At 42.5% G+C, this 14,932-nt stretch overlaps 1 protein-coding gene across 1 annotated transcript; it reads left to right on the top strand.

Moving 5' to 3' along the window:
- The first annotated feature begins 7,111 nt into the window (after window positions 1-7,111).
- On the top strand, window positions 7,112-7,939 carry LOC138795345 (olfactory receptor 13C9-like). The gene has a single exon (XM_069974333.1). The coding sequence runs from the start codon at window positions 7,112-7,114 to the stop codon at window positions 7,937-7,939; it is 828 nt and encodes a 275-aa protein (XP_069830434.1).
- The last annotated feature ends 6,993 nt before the right edge of the window (window positions 7,940-14,932 follow it).

Here is a 14,932-nt window from a genome sequence, read left to right as displayed (position 1 = left end):
TTTTCACTTTTTTTTACTTTTACACTAGTGTACATTACTGTACACTAGTGTAAAATACTTTGATCACTGATACAATACATTGCAGTACCTGATGTACTGCAATGTGTTGTATCATGCCTCATGCTGACAGGCAATAGCCACAGCCACCCCTGTCAGCATGAGACATCTCCATGGTGACCCCGGGAATCATCATTAGGACCCCAGGATCACCATGGAGACATCGTAGGACCGGACGGCGCCGCGGGACATCGCGATCTCGTAAGTGACCCACGGCGCCGTCTGGGATCCACTGGGACCCGTTAGATGCCGCTGTCATGGTTTGACAGCGGCATTTAACGGGTTAAACTGCCCGGAGCGGAGAATCCTCCACTCCGGGCAGTTACAGGAGGGTGTCAGTGGTCACACTGACCGCTGATCACCCGCTCTGCAGCCGCTGCCGGGCGGCTATTCGTTCCGATGCGTATGCCGTTAAAAGGCGTACGCATTGGAATAAAGCCCATTAGTTGCCGCCGTGAAAAGGCAGCATGGCGGTCACTAAGGGGTAAAGGGAAGTCACTGTTAAAGGGGCACCCTTTTTAAGCACTATGGGGAGAATTATCAAACTGGTGTAACGTGAAACTGGCTCAGTTGCTCCTAGCAACCAATCAGATTCCACCTTTCATTTTCCAAAGAGTCTGTGAGGAATGAGAGGTGGCATTCATATCAATGGATATTGATAGTAGCTTTGATTTGTCTTGTAACTAAGCTGTATATTAAGGGTACATTAATATATATATATATATATATATATATATATATATATATATATATATTGCTTCGTTTAGAAAAAAAACGTTTACTGACACTCAGTAAAATATTTCCCCCATTTACTGACTGCTTTGGGATTCAACTTTGCTTTGTTTCTTGAGGCAGTGTGGTGAGTCTTCTCGATTCCAAGTTTAGGGCACTGTTAGTTTATCAGACCCACTCGATAATTTTTTTAACAGTGGGTGCAGAATTTCCATGGATTTAAGCCACATCGCTGAAGGCGGAGACGACAACTGTGCCCAGTTTAAGCTGCATCAGTAAAGACCGCATGGTGTGGAGGAGACCAAGGAGTAAGTAGAGCATTGAGATCAAGTCCCACTGAGGAGAACATCTGTATGTATGGTCACCATGTTTGCATTGGTTTTATCCAACACATAGGACTCAACTTGGAGTGTATACTGTGAGCTCTGCAGTGCCCAAATCTACTCAGTGTCTAATATTGTCATCCATCTGATTAATGCTTTGCTGTGCACTCCATTTTAGGTTTGAGTATTATCACACCCTCTCACGTGTATGAGAGTCAGGCTGTCTATCTCCATCAATGGGAGCAATCTCTGTTATTCTATATAAAGGGTTGACCTAAGCAGGTTTAAAGAGGTCTGAGTCTGGCTTTTAGCCAGGGTGCATGTCTGCTACCTCAGTACCTGCCAGTGAAACTATCCAGTCTATTCGGCTGTATTTTCCAAAGGTTTACCTAAGCTAGTCAATTACTAAATGAATAATTTTCCAATAGGTAGATAAAGATAAGGCACTCACACTTCTTGTCTTTTTAAAAGCAGATAAAGTTTTTATTTCACATAACTGCAGGTACAGACACAGACATGTGGATGGGCGACAGCCTGTTTCGCGTGCGTTACTCCACGCTTCCTCTCGGCCCTACGTCAGGTGGTGACGTAGGGCCGAGAGGAAGCGTGGAGTAACGCACGCGAAACAGGCTGTCGCCCATCCACATGTCTGTGTCTGTACCTGCAGTTATGTGAAATAAAAACTTTATCTGCTTTTAAAAAGACAAGAAGGATGAGTGCCTTATCTTTATCTACCTATTGGAAAATTATTCATATGGACTCTGTTTGATGAAGAGCACCACCCCAGGTCACGCAAAGGTCTTTGTTGGTGAGGTGTTCACATGGTCCGGTTCACCTGCGGTAGTGCCGAGACACTTTCTTTGTGGTGATCAATTACTAAATGAGTTCCAATGAAAATATGCTTCTTGCTTGTTACAAGTAAGTTACTACACATCCATGCTGTGAGGATTCATCTTTGTTCTACTTCATCTAGTCCAGGGTTAGAGAAATTGCTTAGGGTTCCCTGGCATTGCCATCCTCTATTAGGCCTCTAGTGGGAGATGGTGCTGAACAGTTTCCATGTCAGTGATTGTGCTCCTGCATACATAGCTCTGGGTTTTTTGTGACAGATTTGCAGAGTTGTCCTGTGAGTCAAATCACAGCAGCCAAACTGTAAAGACCCTCATCAGTAGAGTCTATTCTAATTGGACTGTGATCCCTTTAAGTATTTGTTTTTTATAGCAACCAACCTATAGCTATATTCTTATGTTAACTTACTATCATCAATTATCTTAAAGGGGAAATGACCACATATTCTTACTCTCAATAATTAAAGCTGTAGCTACCTTGTGCTGTAATAAACTGTATGTTAATTGAATTTTGAACAATAAATTATCTGTAAAACTTAAAGTTGTTTCAAGGAATCTTATAAGTCATTCGCCTGCACTCTATATTGTAGTGAATGAGGGGTCTGCCGGAGGTGCGGTAGTGCTGTGGCACTTGTCACAGGACCTGAGTGGTACACAAGCTTCTTCCACAGTCCAAACAAACACTTTGATGAAATTGTCAGATAACCCTTTTATACGGTGTGTGCGGAGGACATAAATCTCAAGGAGTCAGGGGGAAAACTGTAACTTTACAATCCATCAAATCATACTCAATGCTAATTCACAAGGCAAAATAGCTTAGGAGTGGATTTGTCAGGCAATTCCCCTATAATAGCAAGTACCTCTGCTGAACACAGGTTAACCGGAGAGATAAGGACAATTTGCAGATACAGAATATATGAATACAAAAACAACCATGGGCATAGATTCTGAATCACTGCAAAATTTATTTATCACAATTATAATAATAACATGATAGAGATTTCATATAAAATATCATTAAAAAGTATTTAAAAAACAACCAGGTACCATACATATAAAATAGACAACAACAGAGTTCAGAGTTCCCTGAAGAAGCCCGGTTGTGGTGAAACGTACGTAAGGACAGCTGTGACCCTCATAGGACAGATGGGTGAGTGGTATTACTGTTTATGATTACTTATGTGTGTCTTGAGCCATACGATTGCTGGAATAGCAGGTTTACTCTGAGGGAGGACACACTAGTGGGGTTTACTACCTTTTATTTTTGATCACCCATCTATCCTATGTTGTTGTCTATTTTATATGTATGGTACCTGGTTGTTTTTTAAATACTTTTTAATGATATTTTATATGAAATCTCTATCATGTTGTTATAATTGTGATAAATAAATTTTGCAGTGATTCAGAATCTATGCCCATGGTTGTTTTTGTATTCATCTTTATGGTGGGTTTTTCTGGTATTCGAGTGGAGTGACACCCATAGCTGTAACTAATTTGTAAGCTATACTGTGAATTGGGGTGATTGAGTCCCTCTGCCGTGAACCTTTGTGTATATAGATACAGAATATAGTCTATAACTTGGGATACTGGATTTTTAGACTGTGCAGCATAGAGACAAAGGGGAGTTCATGATGGGCACTGTCCAAAAAGCATGGGACTCTGTGGATGAGGGCCTTTACAGTTTTGATTGGGCTGCAGACTTGAAATAATACAGAACCAGTATTCCCTGAAAACCTGACCTTGCTGCCACAAGAAACCTATGGGGCATATGCAGAAGTACTTGGCAGCAACTTGGAAGCTTAGAAACCATCCTATGTGTTAACCACGATGTAGGACATGGGGAAGGCAGGGGAGCCCTTCAGCAAGATGCAATTTCTTCAACCCTTGACTGGACTTTTGAAGTACCTCTGCGGATTGCTGGACTTGACTGAAGACAATGATCCTTTCAGCGTAGACAGACTGATTCTTTAGAGGTAGTCACACTCTTGGTGGTTAAGCACTGCATAATTCTAGTTATTAGGACTCAGGAACACAGGAACACACAGTAGTCTACACTCTACTACAACACTAGACTACTCTAAGCACATGGCCCTCTCCACCCCTACTTATGGACTCAAGGGATGCTTCCCTATTGGTGGAGAAAGGTTTAATTTCCCTATTGGTGGAGAGATGCCTAACTTAACCCCCTTGGAGGCAAGATTGAACAGTCTGCCCCCCTAGGGGGTTAAGTGAAGGTGCCTTGCATCCCCACATAATCCACTGAGAGCCAGGCTGTTGTCTGTTGGAACAGAAAGGGTTAACTTACCTTCCTATGATCCTGGCATGCAGCATCTTCCATCTTTGGCTTTTTCATCTGCAATGAGCCAATCAGCGGCTGTGGTGCGACATCACTATAGCGATTAATTGGCTGAACAGAAACTGCAAATGTCCGTTCAGAAATTGCAATTCCCACCTCAGATACTGATTGGCTCATTATAGATAAAGGAGGTGAAGTTGGAAGACACCACACTCCGGGATCCCGGGAGAGTATGTAAACCCACATTAGAGCACAGTCTGTCCCCAAAGGTAGTTATGTGGGGATGCTATGCATCTCCATGTAACCCCCTGAAGGCCAGACTGTTTTTTTCATAAGAATTTCAGATGAATTAGACAAGATCCATTTTTTGCCAAGCAGGGGGCACCTGGCTAAATGCTCGAGTGTCCCAATGACTTTGTTTGGGTTTGTTAAATTTTTTTCTCATTGAAATAATTGTTTTATATAAAAAAAACACCTTGTTACTGTGTAGCATTAAGCGAGCAATAAAATGCTTGATTTGAGATGTGCTGTTGGATGTGGTGATGTAGAGGTTACTGCTGCTCTATGGTCTCCGGGAGACTTTCTTTTCATCAACATTAGGGAAATACTTATTAGCGATTCCTTAATGTCCTGTTAGCTGGGACAGAAGCCGTTACACAGATTACACTCTGGGGCTTATACTCCACCCTGATAACATGGCTGTAAATAGTATATAAGTAACAGGACAATATCCATAGACTGCATCTCCGAGTATATACATGAAGCCTGTCCTAACTGAAGGATTACTGGGTGGTCTGTGATCTCTGCTCCTCTCCCATTACCAGGTGAGATCCCAGCAATTTCTGACTATTTCTTTTCCCAGCACTGACTGGTTTATAGCTCTATGAGTATACAGGGATGATCAGTTATCTGAAGAACAGTGATCTGTAACCTACTTCTTACCCTGCGAGGCTCCGGCTGCTGATCCCTCCGTCCTCCATAAATTACATGGAACCTCCGCTCCTGGGTTTGGCTCAGCAGGAGGTCTCTGGATCAAGAGAGGATTCAGGTAACATTTTCCAATAATAAAAAAAAGCAAGAAACATCTGTAAGGCCCAAATGAGCAGCCTATAACTATATAAATGTAGATTGTATACCGTATATTATACAGATATAGGGTATTTTTCACTTTTCCAGCGATTGGAAATTTCATCAATTGGAAAGTATAAACTTTCTGATCTTTGGTGCAGACTGCTAGATCCATCGGACGTACTGATCAGGTTCGACTTTTTGCTTCATTCAAGATTAAAAAAGAATAGTCAGTCGAATGGGTCGATGTTCTCTTTACATTCATATAGAAGGTTTTATTTCTCTATTTTTAACCCCTTAATGACCCATGACAAACCTGGTACATTGTGGTGTCGGTAAATGTATAGAGAGGATTTACAATCCAAGGCCTTTCTATATTGGCGGCTACCAGTTGGTCTCAGGACACGAGCTTTGCGGCTATTTTTAACAGTTTAAGTGTCTGTGGTCAATTCTGGCAGCAACAGCTAAACATTATAAATGCCCGTCATTGGTGGTGCAGTGGTCGGATTGGCTTACCATTATCGTAAAAGTAGCCCAAGGCCTCTGGCACCTACCTGGCCTGGCCAGCCTGTAGCAATCGATTGCCAAGATCATGGATCAAATGAGCTGAGAAGGACGCCAAAAATGTAAGGGGGTTAATATATAAATAAATCCATCCCATAATAAAATTAAACACACCCCTCTTTCCTATTTTTCTGATTTATTTCCCAGTTTTTTTTTATTGAATGTCACAGTTTAGAAGAGACCAATATACCAACAGTGAACACCAGTATGGGTATCATTCATGTCTCACATTAGAAGAGCTCTTTCCAGTCTAAATTGCTCTATTATGCCAGTAACATTTCTGATCACGTCATAAGCCGCCAGCCAAAGAGGGCCTCTACGTAGACAGTTCCAGAGTTCATATGTTAGTGTCCCTCTATGTTTACAGTTTCTTCAGCAGAGGTCTGAAGTAGATGGAAAAATGTAGATTGTCTTGAGGATTCCTTCTTGATGGTTGATAGCACGAAAAGTCTTATACATGTTGGACAGAGACAGTTCCCATTGGTCTTGTTCCCATTTGATTAATGGCGTAGATTTGGCAAACAATGTTTTGTTGTCTAAAAGGTCATAGAAGAATATTATTTTAGTTGTGGGAAATATTTTTAGTAAACTATTGCAAAATAGATTTATTCAGCGAAAGTTTTTAAAGAGGGTCATAAAAGGCTGTTACCCACATATTTTTTAGAGGGTCGCAACTGGCTCTCATGTACAATTTTTAACAGGGTCACAAAATGCTCTTAACCACAATTATAGGAAGCGGCACAACTCACAATTTTTAACAGAATCACAACAAGCTCATTAAAGTGTACAGCAGATTATAGGGAGCAATAAATTACCAGCAATGTGTAGACTAATATCCACTACTTTTTTTGGTTGTTTTTGTCTTTTGCTATTATAATTGCTGTGTTCTTAATAAGCCAACTATTCCCAACCTATTCAGAGGGAAGTCTGGTCTCGAGTCCTGGTTTATGAATGGAGGACCTCTGTGGTGGATGGAAATTATCTCCTCATTTGTGACAGTGAAGACTTCAGTTTTATCTTGAATCCTACATTTTTTTGGGGAAAAAAAGTTTTTAGTTTGAACAGTAACATAAATGTGTAACTTTTTTCAAAAATTGTACAAATTTAGCTTGTATTTTTGTGAGATGGATTATGGGAACCAGACCTTGCTGAAGGAACTGATCTTTATTGGTTTGTCTCAGAACCCTCAGACAAGAATATTACTGTCCTTTCTGTTCTCCGTCATGTATACACTGACCGTCATGGGGAACAGCTTCCTGGTCATCACCGTCATCCTCAGTCCCCAGTTACACACTCCTATGTATTATTTCCTCTGTAATTTGTCATTCATTGATTGCTGCTTCACGTCTTGCACTGTACCAAAAATGCTGTATGATATTATTTCTAATATGAGAACGATTTCCGTCACCGGATGTTTGGTCCAAATGACCTTTTATCTTTCTCTCGGTATAGCTGAGTGTCTGTTACTGGCGGTGATGGCCTATGACCGGTATATCGCTATATGCTCCCCCTTATATTACACCATCATTATGAGTCAGCGGCTATGTGGCTACATCACTGGTATCATGTGGTCAGGCAGTATCATCTTCTCTGTTATCCCAGCCTTTATAAGACCTCTTGTATTCTGTCGGAGAAACAGATTGAACCATTTTGCTTGCGAGATTTTGGTGGTTCTTGAGCTGGCGTGTGGGGATCTTTCCGCTACTAAACTCTTCATGTTTGTTCAGAGTTTTTACGTTCTATTATTACCTCTAATATTCATTGTGGTGACTTATATTTGCATCATTAACTCCATATTAAAAATCCATTCGGCTCAGGGTAGATCTAAAGCCTTCTCCACCTGCGCCTCCCACCTCACTGTGGTGATCATGTTTTATGGGACAACTTTGACCACGTACATAGGACAAGCAACATTTTCTTCTAAGCTGAAATATATCGCTCTGTGCTATTCGGTTTTCACTCCCTTCTTAAATCCTTTTATCTACAGCCTGAGGAATAATGACGTGAAAGGCGCTTTTAAAAAAATATTGACCAAATATCCTGTAATGTGACCGATGCAGAAGGACAAACATTGGACAAAGACATTAACCTGTTAAACATGGCTTCTCTCCCGTGGTCTTCTAGAGACTCCCAACCATCCTCCTCAAAATCTCTGGGATGATGCAAAGGGCTCTCAGACACAATGTTTTTTTCAATCCTGGCCTACCAACACAGTGATTTTTTTGAAGGGCTTTCCAAAAATTTTTGATAAATGAGCATTGCGTTGACTTTTGTGGTTGCTGTATGTTCTATATTCACTTTCATTTTTTCTTCCTGCAGTTTTTTGGTTCTCAGCCTGGGTGACATGTCCAGTTCACTGTCACATTCATGGTCTGTTCCCTGTTTCTTATGGTGAACATGATGTCACAGGATTCATTAGTAGAGATGAGCAAATTTTTTTAAAAAAATTTGGTCTGCAAATTTTTGGTGTAAAATTTGTCAACTTGCAAACCTGAAGGAACTGCAACAAAACAGCTAAACAATTATTTAGCTGTTTTGGTCCAATATCTACCTGTTTACGCTCCCCTTTGTCCTATTCTGTGTCTCTGGTGTGTCCCACAACCTCCAACCCATTCAGTCAATTACTGACTGAGTTGGGAAAGCACCACGGCCAGTGATTGGCGGAGCTCGCTGTCACTCTGGTCTTCTCAGTTGATCATTGTTGGTGGTGTTCGCCCGTCTCAGTTAGTAACTGGTTGAGCAGGCTGCCACTCTAGAGGTTAAAGTGACAGCTTGTCCAACAAATCGGTGACTCATTGACAGAACAGTGCAAAGACGAGGGCTGGTACTCTTGTCTGGAGAGCGACAGCCCGCTCAGCCAATGAACGGCCGCTGCACTTTCCCATCTCAGTGAGTAATTGGCTGAGCGGGCTGGAAGCGGATGAAGACACTGGAGAAACATAGAAGACATCTTCCACATGGTTTGCCTGGAATTCCAATTAATTTTTGAAGAGGGAGCTAATATTTGTGCCCAGTTAAACACTAAAGGCAGCTTTAACTGTGGAGGAGACCAGGGACTAACTGGAGTACTAGGATCAAATCCCACTAAGGACGACATCTACATGAATGATCATAGTTTTTTCATTAGTTTCACCCCACAATTCAAAACTCAGTACCCGTTTCAAAGCTGATAAGGGTCTTATATTGTTGTACAGCTTATGGATACTTTGCTTTGCACTCTATAGTAGGCTTTGTTATCATTCTGTGTACGTTCTTCTGTTTTATTTGTCCAACTGATTCAGGGCATACACTGAAGGGTTTTGTCAGTGCAAGGGTTAAAAATTTTCTACTGTATCATTACCACACCCTGTCACATGTATGAGAGTAACTACCCCTCTCTCAATCAATGACAGCAATTCCAAATCACCTTATGTCTAGACCAGGGTTAGAGAAATTGCTTAAGGGCCCCCTGACATTGCAGTTCTCTAATAGGCCTCTGGTCGGAGATGGTGCTGATCAGCATGTTGGTGATCATGCTCCTGCATACATTTCTCCATTGGTCATGTGATAAATCTGCAGAATTCTCTTGTAAGTACGATTGTTCTCTTCTCAAATCACAGCAGCCAAACTGTGAAGATCCTCTGCAGTAGAGTCTAGTGTAATTGGACTGTAACCCCATTAAGTAACAGCTTTAAGGAAATTTGTACTCAGTAATGGAATGCATGGGGTAGGGTTAGGGTCGGGACCATTTACATTATGTTTCCTCCTCCTCCTGCATTGTATTTTATTGTAGTATGTTGCACATTGTAGGATGTATTATTGTTATTATACGTGTTTTCCACTTACCTTATAGGTGTATTTATGTTGCAACATTTGGTTGATTTTTGCATTTGTACATGTGCATATAGTCAGAGGGATTGCAAAAGGGGCCACATCCATTGGCCACCAGGTTTATAACACCTCTACTCACCTTTGGGGGGAGGGGGGGCACTTATTAGGGTCATCCCTCTTTTGTTTGTTTGTATCTAGCTTTTTAATTTTTTTTTTGTGTTGTTCTTTAATAAAGATTTTAGTCTTTTAATGTATTAGAGATGTGCACACTTTTTAGTTCTGCCCAGGCTTGTTTTCTATTATAGTTACAGTTTAACATCTAATAATGTCGGCAGTTGTGAATGTGAATGGTTTTTAATATTCCCTTTATAGTTCTAGATGGACAGATAACTGCATGTTGTAAAAAGGTGCATCCCGCTGCACTAAGAAAGTATCAACAAACAATAAAGCGTTCTCCCAGGTCGATATATCTCATAGATGATTGTTGTCCCCACTTATTATAGTAAAGCAGTATTGTATGGGGGTAGAATAAGTGGTGGACTCAACACTGGAAGTTGCAGTGTAACAAAGATATTTATTTGGTGAAGGGTAGTGTTCCATATATACAGTGAGAATTAATATACAAATATACACATGATTAGCAATTTGAAATGTGCGATGCAGACTGAAGGTGGGTGTAAGTCTAGACAGGCTATTTCACCCTACCTTACTCTTAGGGAGCCGCTTGGATTGAGCGTCCCCAGTGCCAAGCGGTGGACTTTCCCTATCACTAGATAGGAGAGACAGTCAGGTAAAGTAAGGATTGCCGTCACTCTGAAGATATGGGGAATGTTTTATAATGTATGCTTGGTTATAATTGAACAAGTTTTCTGCACGGTTATGCAGTAAGTACTCTTCTATTGACCGGTAGATAGGCTGTTGTTTAGAACAAGGTTATGGTGATTCCCCTAGTCATCCGACGCGTTTCCCCCTTCTTCCTGGTAAGGATATCTGGGTTCATCAGGGATGCGTGTGGTTTTTCAACCAAGAGTGTATACGTCATAAGAGTCTCTCAGATAAATCTGGCCGGTGTGGATAGAGCTTCATGGAGTTGGACAGAAATGTGTTAACTGTAATACCGGTGTGTATAGATAGTTTCCTCCGGAAGGTGCCCGGGAGCATATAATTCCTAGCCTGAATGATGTTCCTTATGAATCCCTCATGGTGGAGGTTTAGACAGGCAGGCTGATAAGTGATGCAGGCTAGATGTCAGACCCCTTATATGATGAAGGGAGGAGATATGGCCACAGGCTGCAGAGGTACAACTCCCATCATGACCTGTCAGCAGGGCATGGTGGGGGTTGTAGTGTGTCATCTCACCTGTCCACGATTCTGCTCTGGATGCTTTTCTCCTCTTCTGTCATCGCATTTGAGGTCCAGGGGGGACAGTCAGGCGCTGAGGTGAGTATATATGTGTGTGTGTGTGTGTGTAGGGGGGGGGGGGGTCGTGCATAGGTTGGGGGGGGGTCGATCAGCATTACAGGGGTCGGGCGGCCGGCCGAGGTCCGGGGGGGGAGTTGGGGTGCAGAATGGAGTGGTCTGGCAGCACCCCTGAGGTGGGGGGGGGGATTGTCGGGCAGCGGCTGAGATCCGGGGGGGGGGGGGAGATCTGAGTTCCGGGGTGGAGGGGGAGGAAAGCGGCAGCATAAAGGGGATCCGCCCGCTGAGGTCTGGAGGCGGAATTGGGGGAGGGAGTCGGGCACCAGGCGCTGAGGTCCGGGGGTGGGGGGGCAGAGCGGGGGATCCAGCAGCAGAGTGAATGGGAGGAGGGAGTCGGGCAGCATGGCGCAGCAGGAGGCCGGTGGAGGCGGCTGGTGAGGTCTGGGGGATGGGGGTACGGCGGTGGGGGTGCACAGACAATCCGGAACCCCGGACGCTTTCCTGATGTGCATCAGGAAAGCGTCCGTGGTTCCGGCGCTCCCATAGATTTCTATGGGGGCGTCCGTGCCGGATAGGATCTAAAAAATCCGGAAGGGTGTCCGTGACTAATGCAAGCCTATGGGTCCGGAAATCCAGACGGTTTTTCCGGACGTGTGAAGGGGGCCTAAATGATGGACTCCTCTGTTAAGCTTCAGTGCTCGCTGTGAAAGTACCATAACTCACTACTGATCTGTGTACCTATCTCTTTTTTCTTATCCGCAAAATGCTGTGGCCTGTGATATTACAGTTTTCTCCCTTTATTTCATATCACCTGAAAACTTGAATAAAGTTTTATTTAAAAAAATAAATAAATAAAAGTTTGAGGACCCAGCTCTGAACCCAAACTTAAACCCTGTTAAAGTCAATGGGGACCCAAATTTTTGGGCCTAAAATGACTGTACAATGGGTGTAGGGAGGGGTAGAGTGCTGAAATTAACCACAAATTGGGCTAAGAACAAGGCAATAGTCAATAATGGTGTAAGGAAAGTATTTAAAATAAAATAAAAATTAAAGAAATAAATAATTAAATAAATGAATAAATAATTTTGAAAGAGGACGCGGAGGTCCAAGTGGAGAAAGAGGAGTTGGCGATGGAAGAGACAGAGGAGGAGGAGGTAGCCAACACTCTAGATTTATAGACTGGCTCATTAATCAGGAACCGGGACAACAAATCATGTGGGTCCTTTTTTGGGAATGTCAGCTGGCCCGCGTTAACTGTGGACAGATGGATCCGGTAGTCGTGGATGACACCCCCTGCAGTGGTAAATTGTTGATTCTTAGGTGACCCATTATCTACTTTTTTAGAAGAGTTTCCATCATTTTTACTACTACAGATGTTAGGCTCACTGGCCTGTAGTTACTGGGCTCTTCTCTATTCCCCTTCTTGTGGATTGGTATAACATTGGCCGTTCTCCGATCATGAGGGACATCTCCGGGTAGCAGGGATTGGTTATACAGATCTGTCAGGGGGGGCAGCAATCACAGATTCGAGGTCTTTAAGAACCCTGGGTTGGACACCATCTGGACCCATTGCTTTATTCAACTTTAACCCCTTAAGGACCGGGCCTGAAATGGCCTTAAGGAATGAAGCAAATTTTATGAATATGACCTGTGTCATTTTATTCATTAATAACTTGGGTTTGCATTTACCTATCCGGCTGCTTCTGAGATTGTTCTCTCGAGACATATTGTACTTTACATTTCTAGTAAATTGAAGTTGATACTTACAATGAATCTGTATGAAAAAAAATAAATAAATAAAATAATGTGGAAAATTGTGAAAAGTGCATTTTTTCAACTTTGAAACTTTTCTGCTTATACAGAAAAGGGTTATGCCACATAAATTATATATTAAATAGCATTAGCAACATGTCTACTTTATGTTGGCAGCATTTATTAGAATATATTTAATTTTTTTTAGACAATAGAAAGCTTAAAACATTAGCAGCAATTTTCCAAATTTTCTGTAAAATTTCTAAATCAGATTTTTTTAAGGACCTGTTCAGGTTTAGGCTATGTTCACACTATGTATGAGACCGGTCGTTCCGGGTCACAGAACGGCCGGTATCTGGCCGGATCATCTCTCTTAAGTACCGGCCGGGTGATCTTTCCGGCCACGGAGCTCTGATGCGGGCGCATCAGCGTGCGCCCGCATCAGAGCTTACCATAGGCCACAGTGAAGCAAGCGACCGGAGCTGCTCGCTTCACTGTGTGAACTGACAGGTCTTTCTGCGGCCGGAATTCACGGGATCCCGGCCGGAGCGCATGCGATGTGTGTACGCTCCGGCCGGGATCCCATTGAAAATAGACTATATCACGCACCGCAAAACTACGGCTGTAGTTCTGCGGCGAGAACTACGGCCGTAGTTTTACGTAGTGTGAACATAGCCTCAAAGTGTATTTGAGGGGACTGTATGTTAGAAAGCCCCACAAAGCACCCCATTTCAGAAACTGCATTTCCAATCTCTGCAAAAGCACATCCAGAAAATTTTTTAACCCTTTAGTTGAATCACAGAAATAAAAGCTAAGTATATAAGAAGATTGAAAATTTTTATTTTCTGTGCAGAGATTTTAATGTAATCCAATATCTTTCATAATTATAAAACTATTACCAAAGAAATGCACCCCAATATTTCTTGCCCAATTTCTACAGTTTATAGAAATACCCCATATGTGGCTCTATTGCGCTATTTGACGCAACTACAAGCCTCAGATATAAGGGAGCGCCTAGTGAATTTTAATGCATTATATTTGGTCATTTTTAACTGTACCACTTCAGGTTGGCAGAGGCTCTGGGGTGCCAAAACATAAAAAAACACCCTGAAATGGACAGCATTTAGAAAACTACACCCCTCAAGGAATGTAACAAGGGGTGCGGGGAGCATTTGGACCCCACAGGTGCTTCACAGATTTTCAGAACAATATGGTGTGAAAAAGGAAAAATACATTTTTTTACACTAAAATGTTGTTCTCGCCTTCAATTTTTTCTTTTTACAAGGGGATAAAAGAAAAAAAAAACACAAAACGTGTAGTGCAGTTTCTTCCGAGTACGGTAATACCCCACATGTAAACATAAAGTGCCAAGCGGGCGCAGGACGAGCCTCCAAAGGGAAGGAGCGCCAATTGGCTTTTGGAAGCTGAATTTCACTGGAATGGATTTCAAGGGCCATGTCGCATTTACAGAGCCCTCGTGCTGCCAAGACACTGGAAACCCCCCACAAGTGACCACATTCTGGAAACTACACCCCCCAAAGAATCTAAAAAGGGGTGCAGTGAGCATATGGACCCCACTGGTGATGGGCAAAAATGTGGAACAATGTAACATGAAAGTGAAAATTAAAATTTTTTCACTTTCATGGCACAAATGTGCCCATCATCAAGGGGTCCATATCCTCACTGCACCCCTTGTTAGATTCCTTGAGGGGTTTAGTTTCCAGAATGGGGTCACTTGTGGGGGGTTTTCACTGTCTTGGCAGCATGAGGGCTCTGTAAATGCGACATGGCGTTCATTATCCATTCTGGACAAATCCAGCCTCTAAAATCCAAATGGCGCTCCTTCTCTTCGGAGGCTTGCCCTGCGCCCACATGGCGCTTTATGTCCACATGTGGGGTATTTACGGACTCGGGGGAAAATGCTCTACACATTTTGTTTGTTTTTTCTCTTTTAACCCCTTGTGAAAATGAAAAATTCAAGGCTAGACCAACATTATAGTGTAAAAAATTTAATATTTTATTTTCACGCCACATTGTTTCACATTTGTACCAGTCACCAGTGG

Source organism: Dendropsophus ebraccatus, chromosome 6 (genome assembly GCF_027789765.1).
Source record: "Dendropsophus ebraccatus isolate aDenEbr1 chromosome 6, aDenEbr1.pat, whole genome shotgun sequence".
Lineage (NCBI taxonomy): Eukaryota > Metazoa > Chordata > Amphibia > Anura > Hylidae > Dendropsophus > Dendropsophus ebraccatus.
This window is presented reverse-complemented; position numbering and strand designations above follow the sequence as displayed.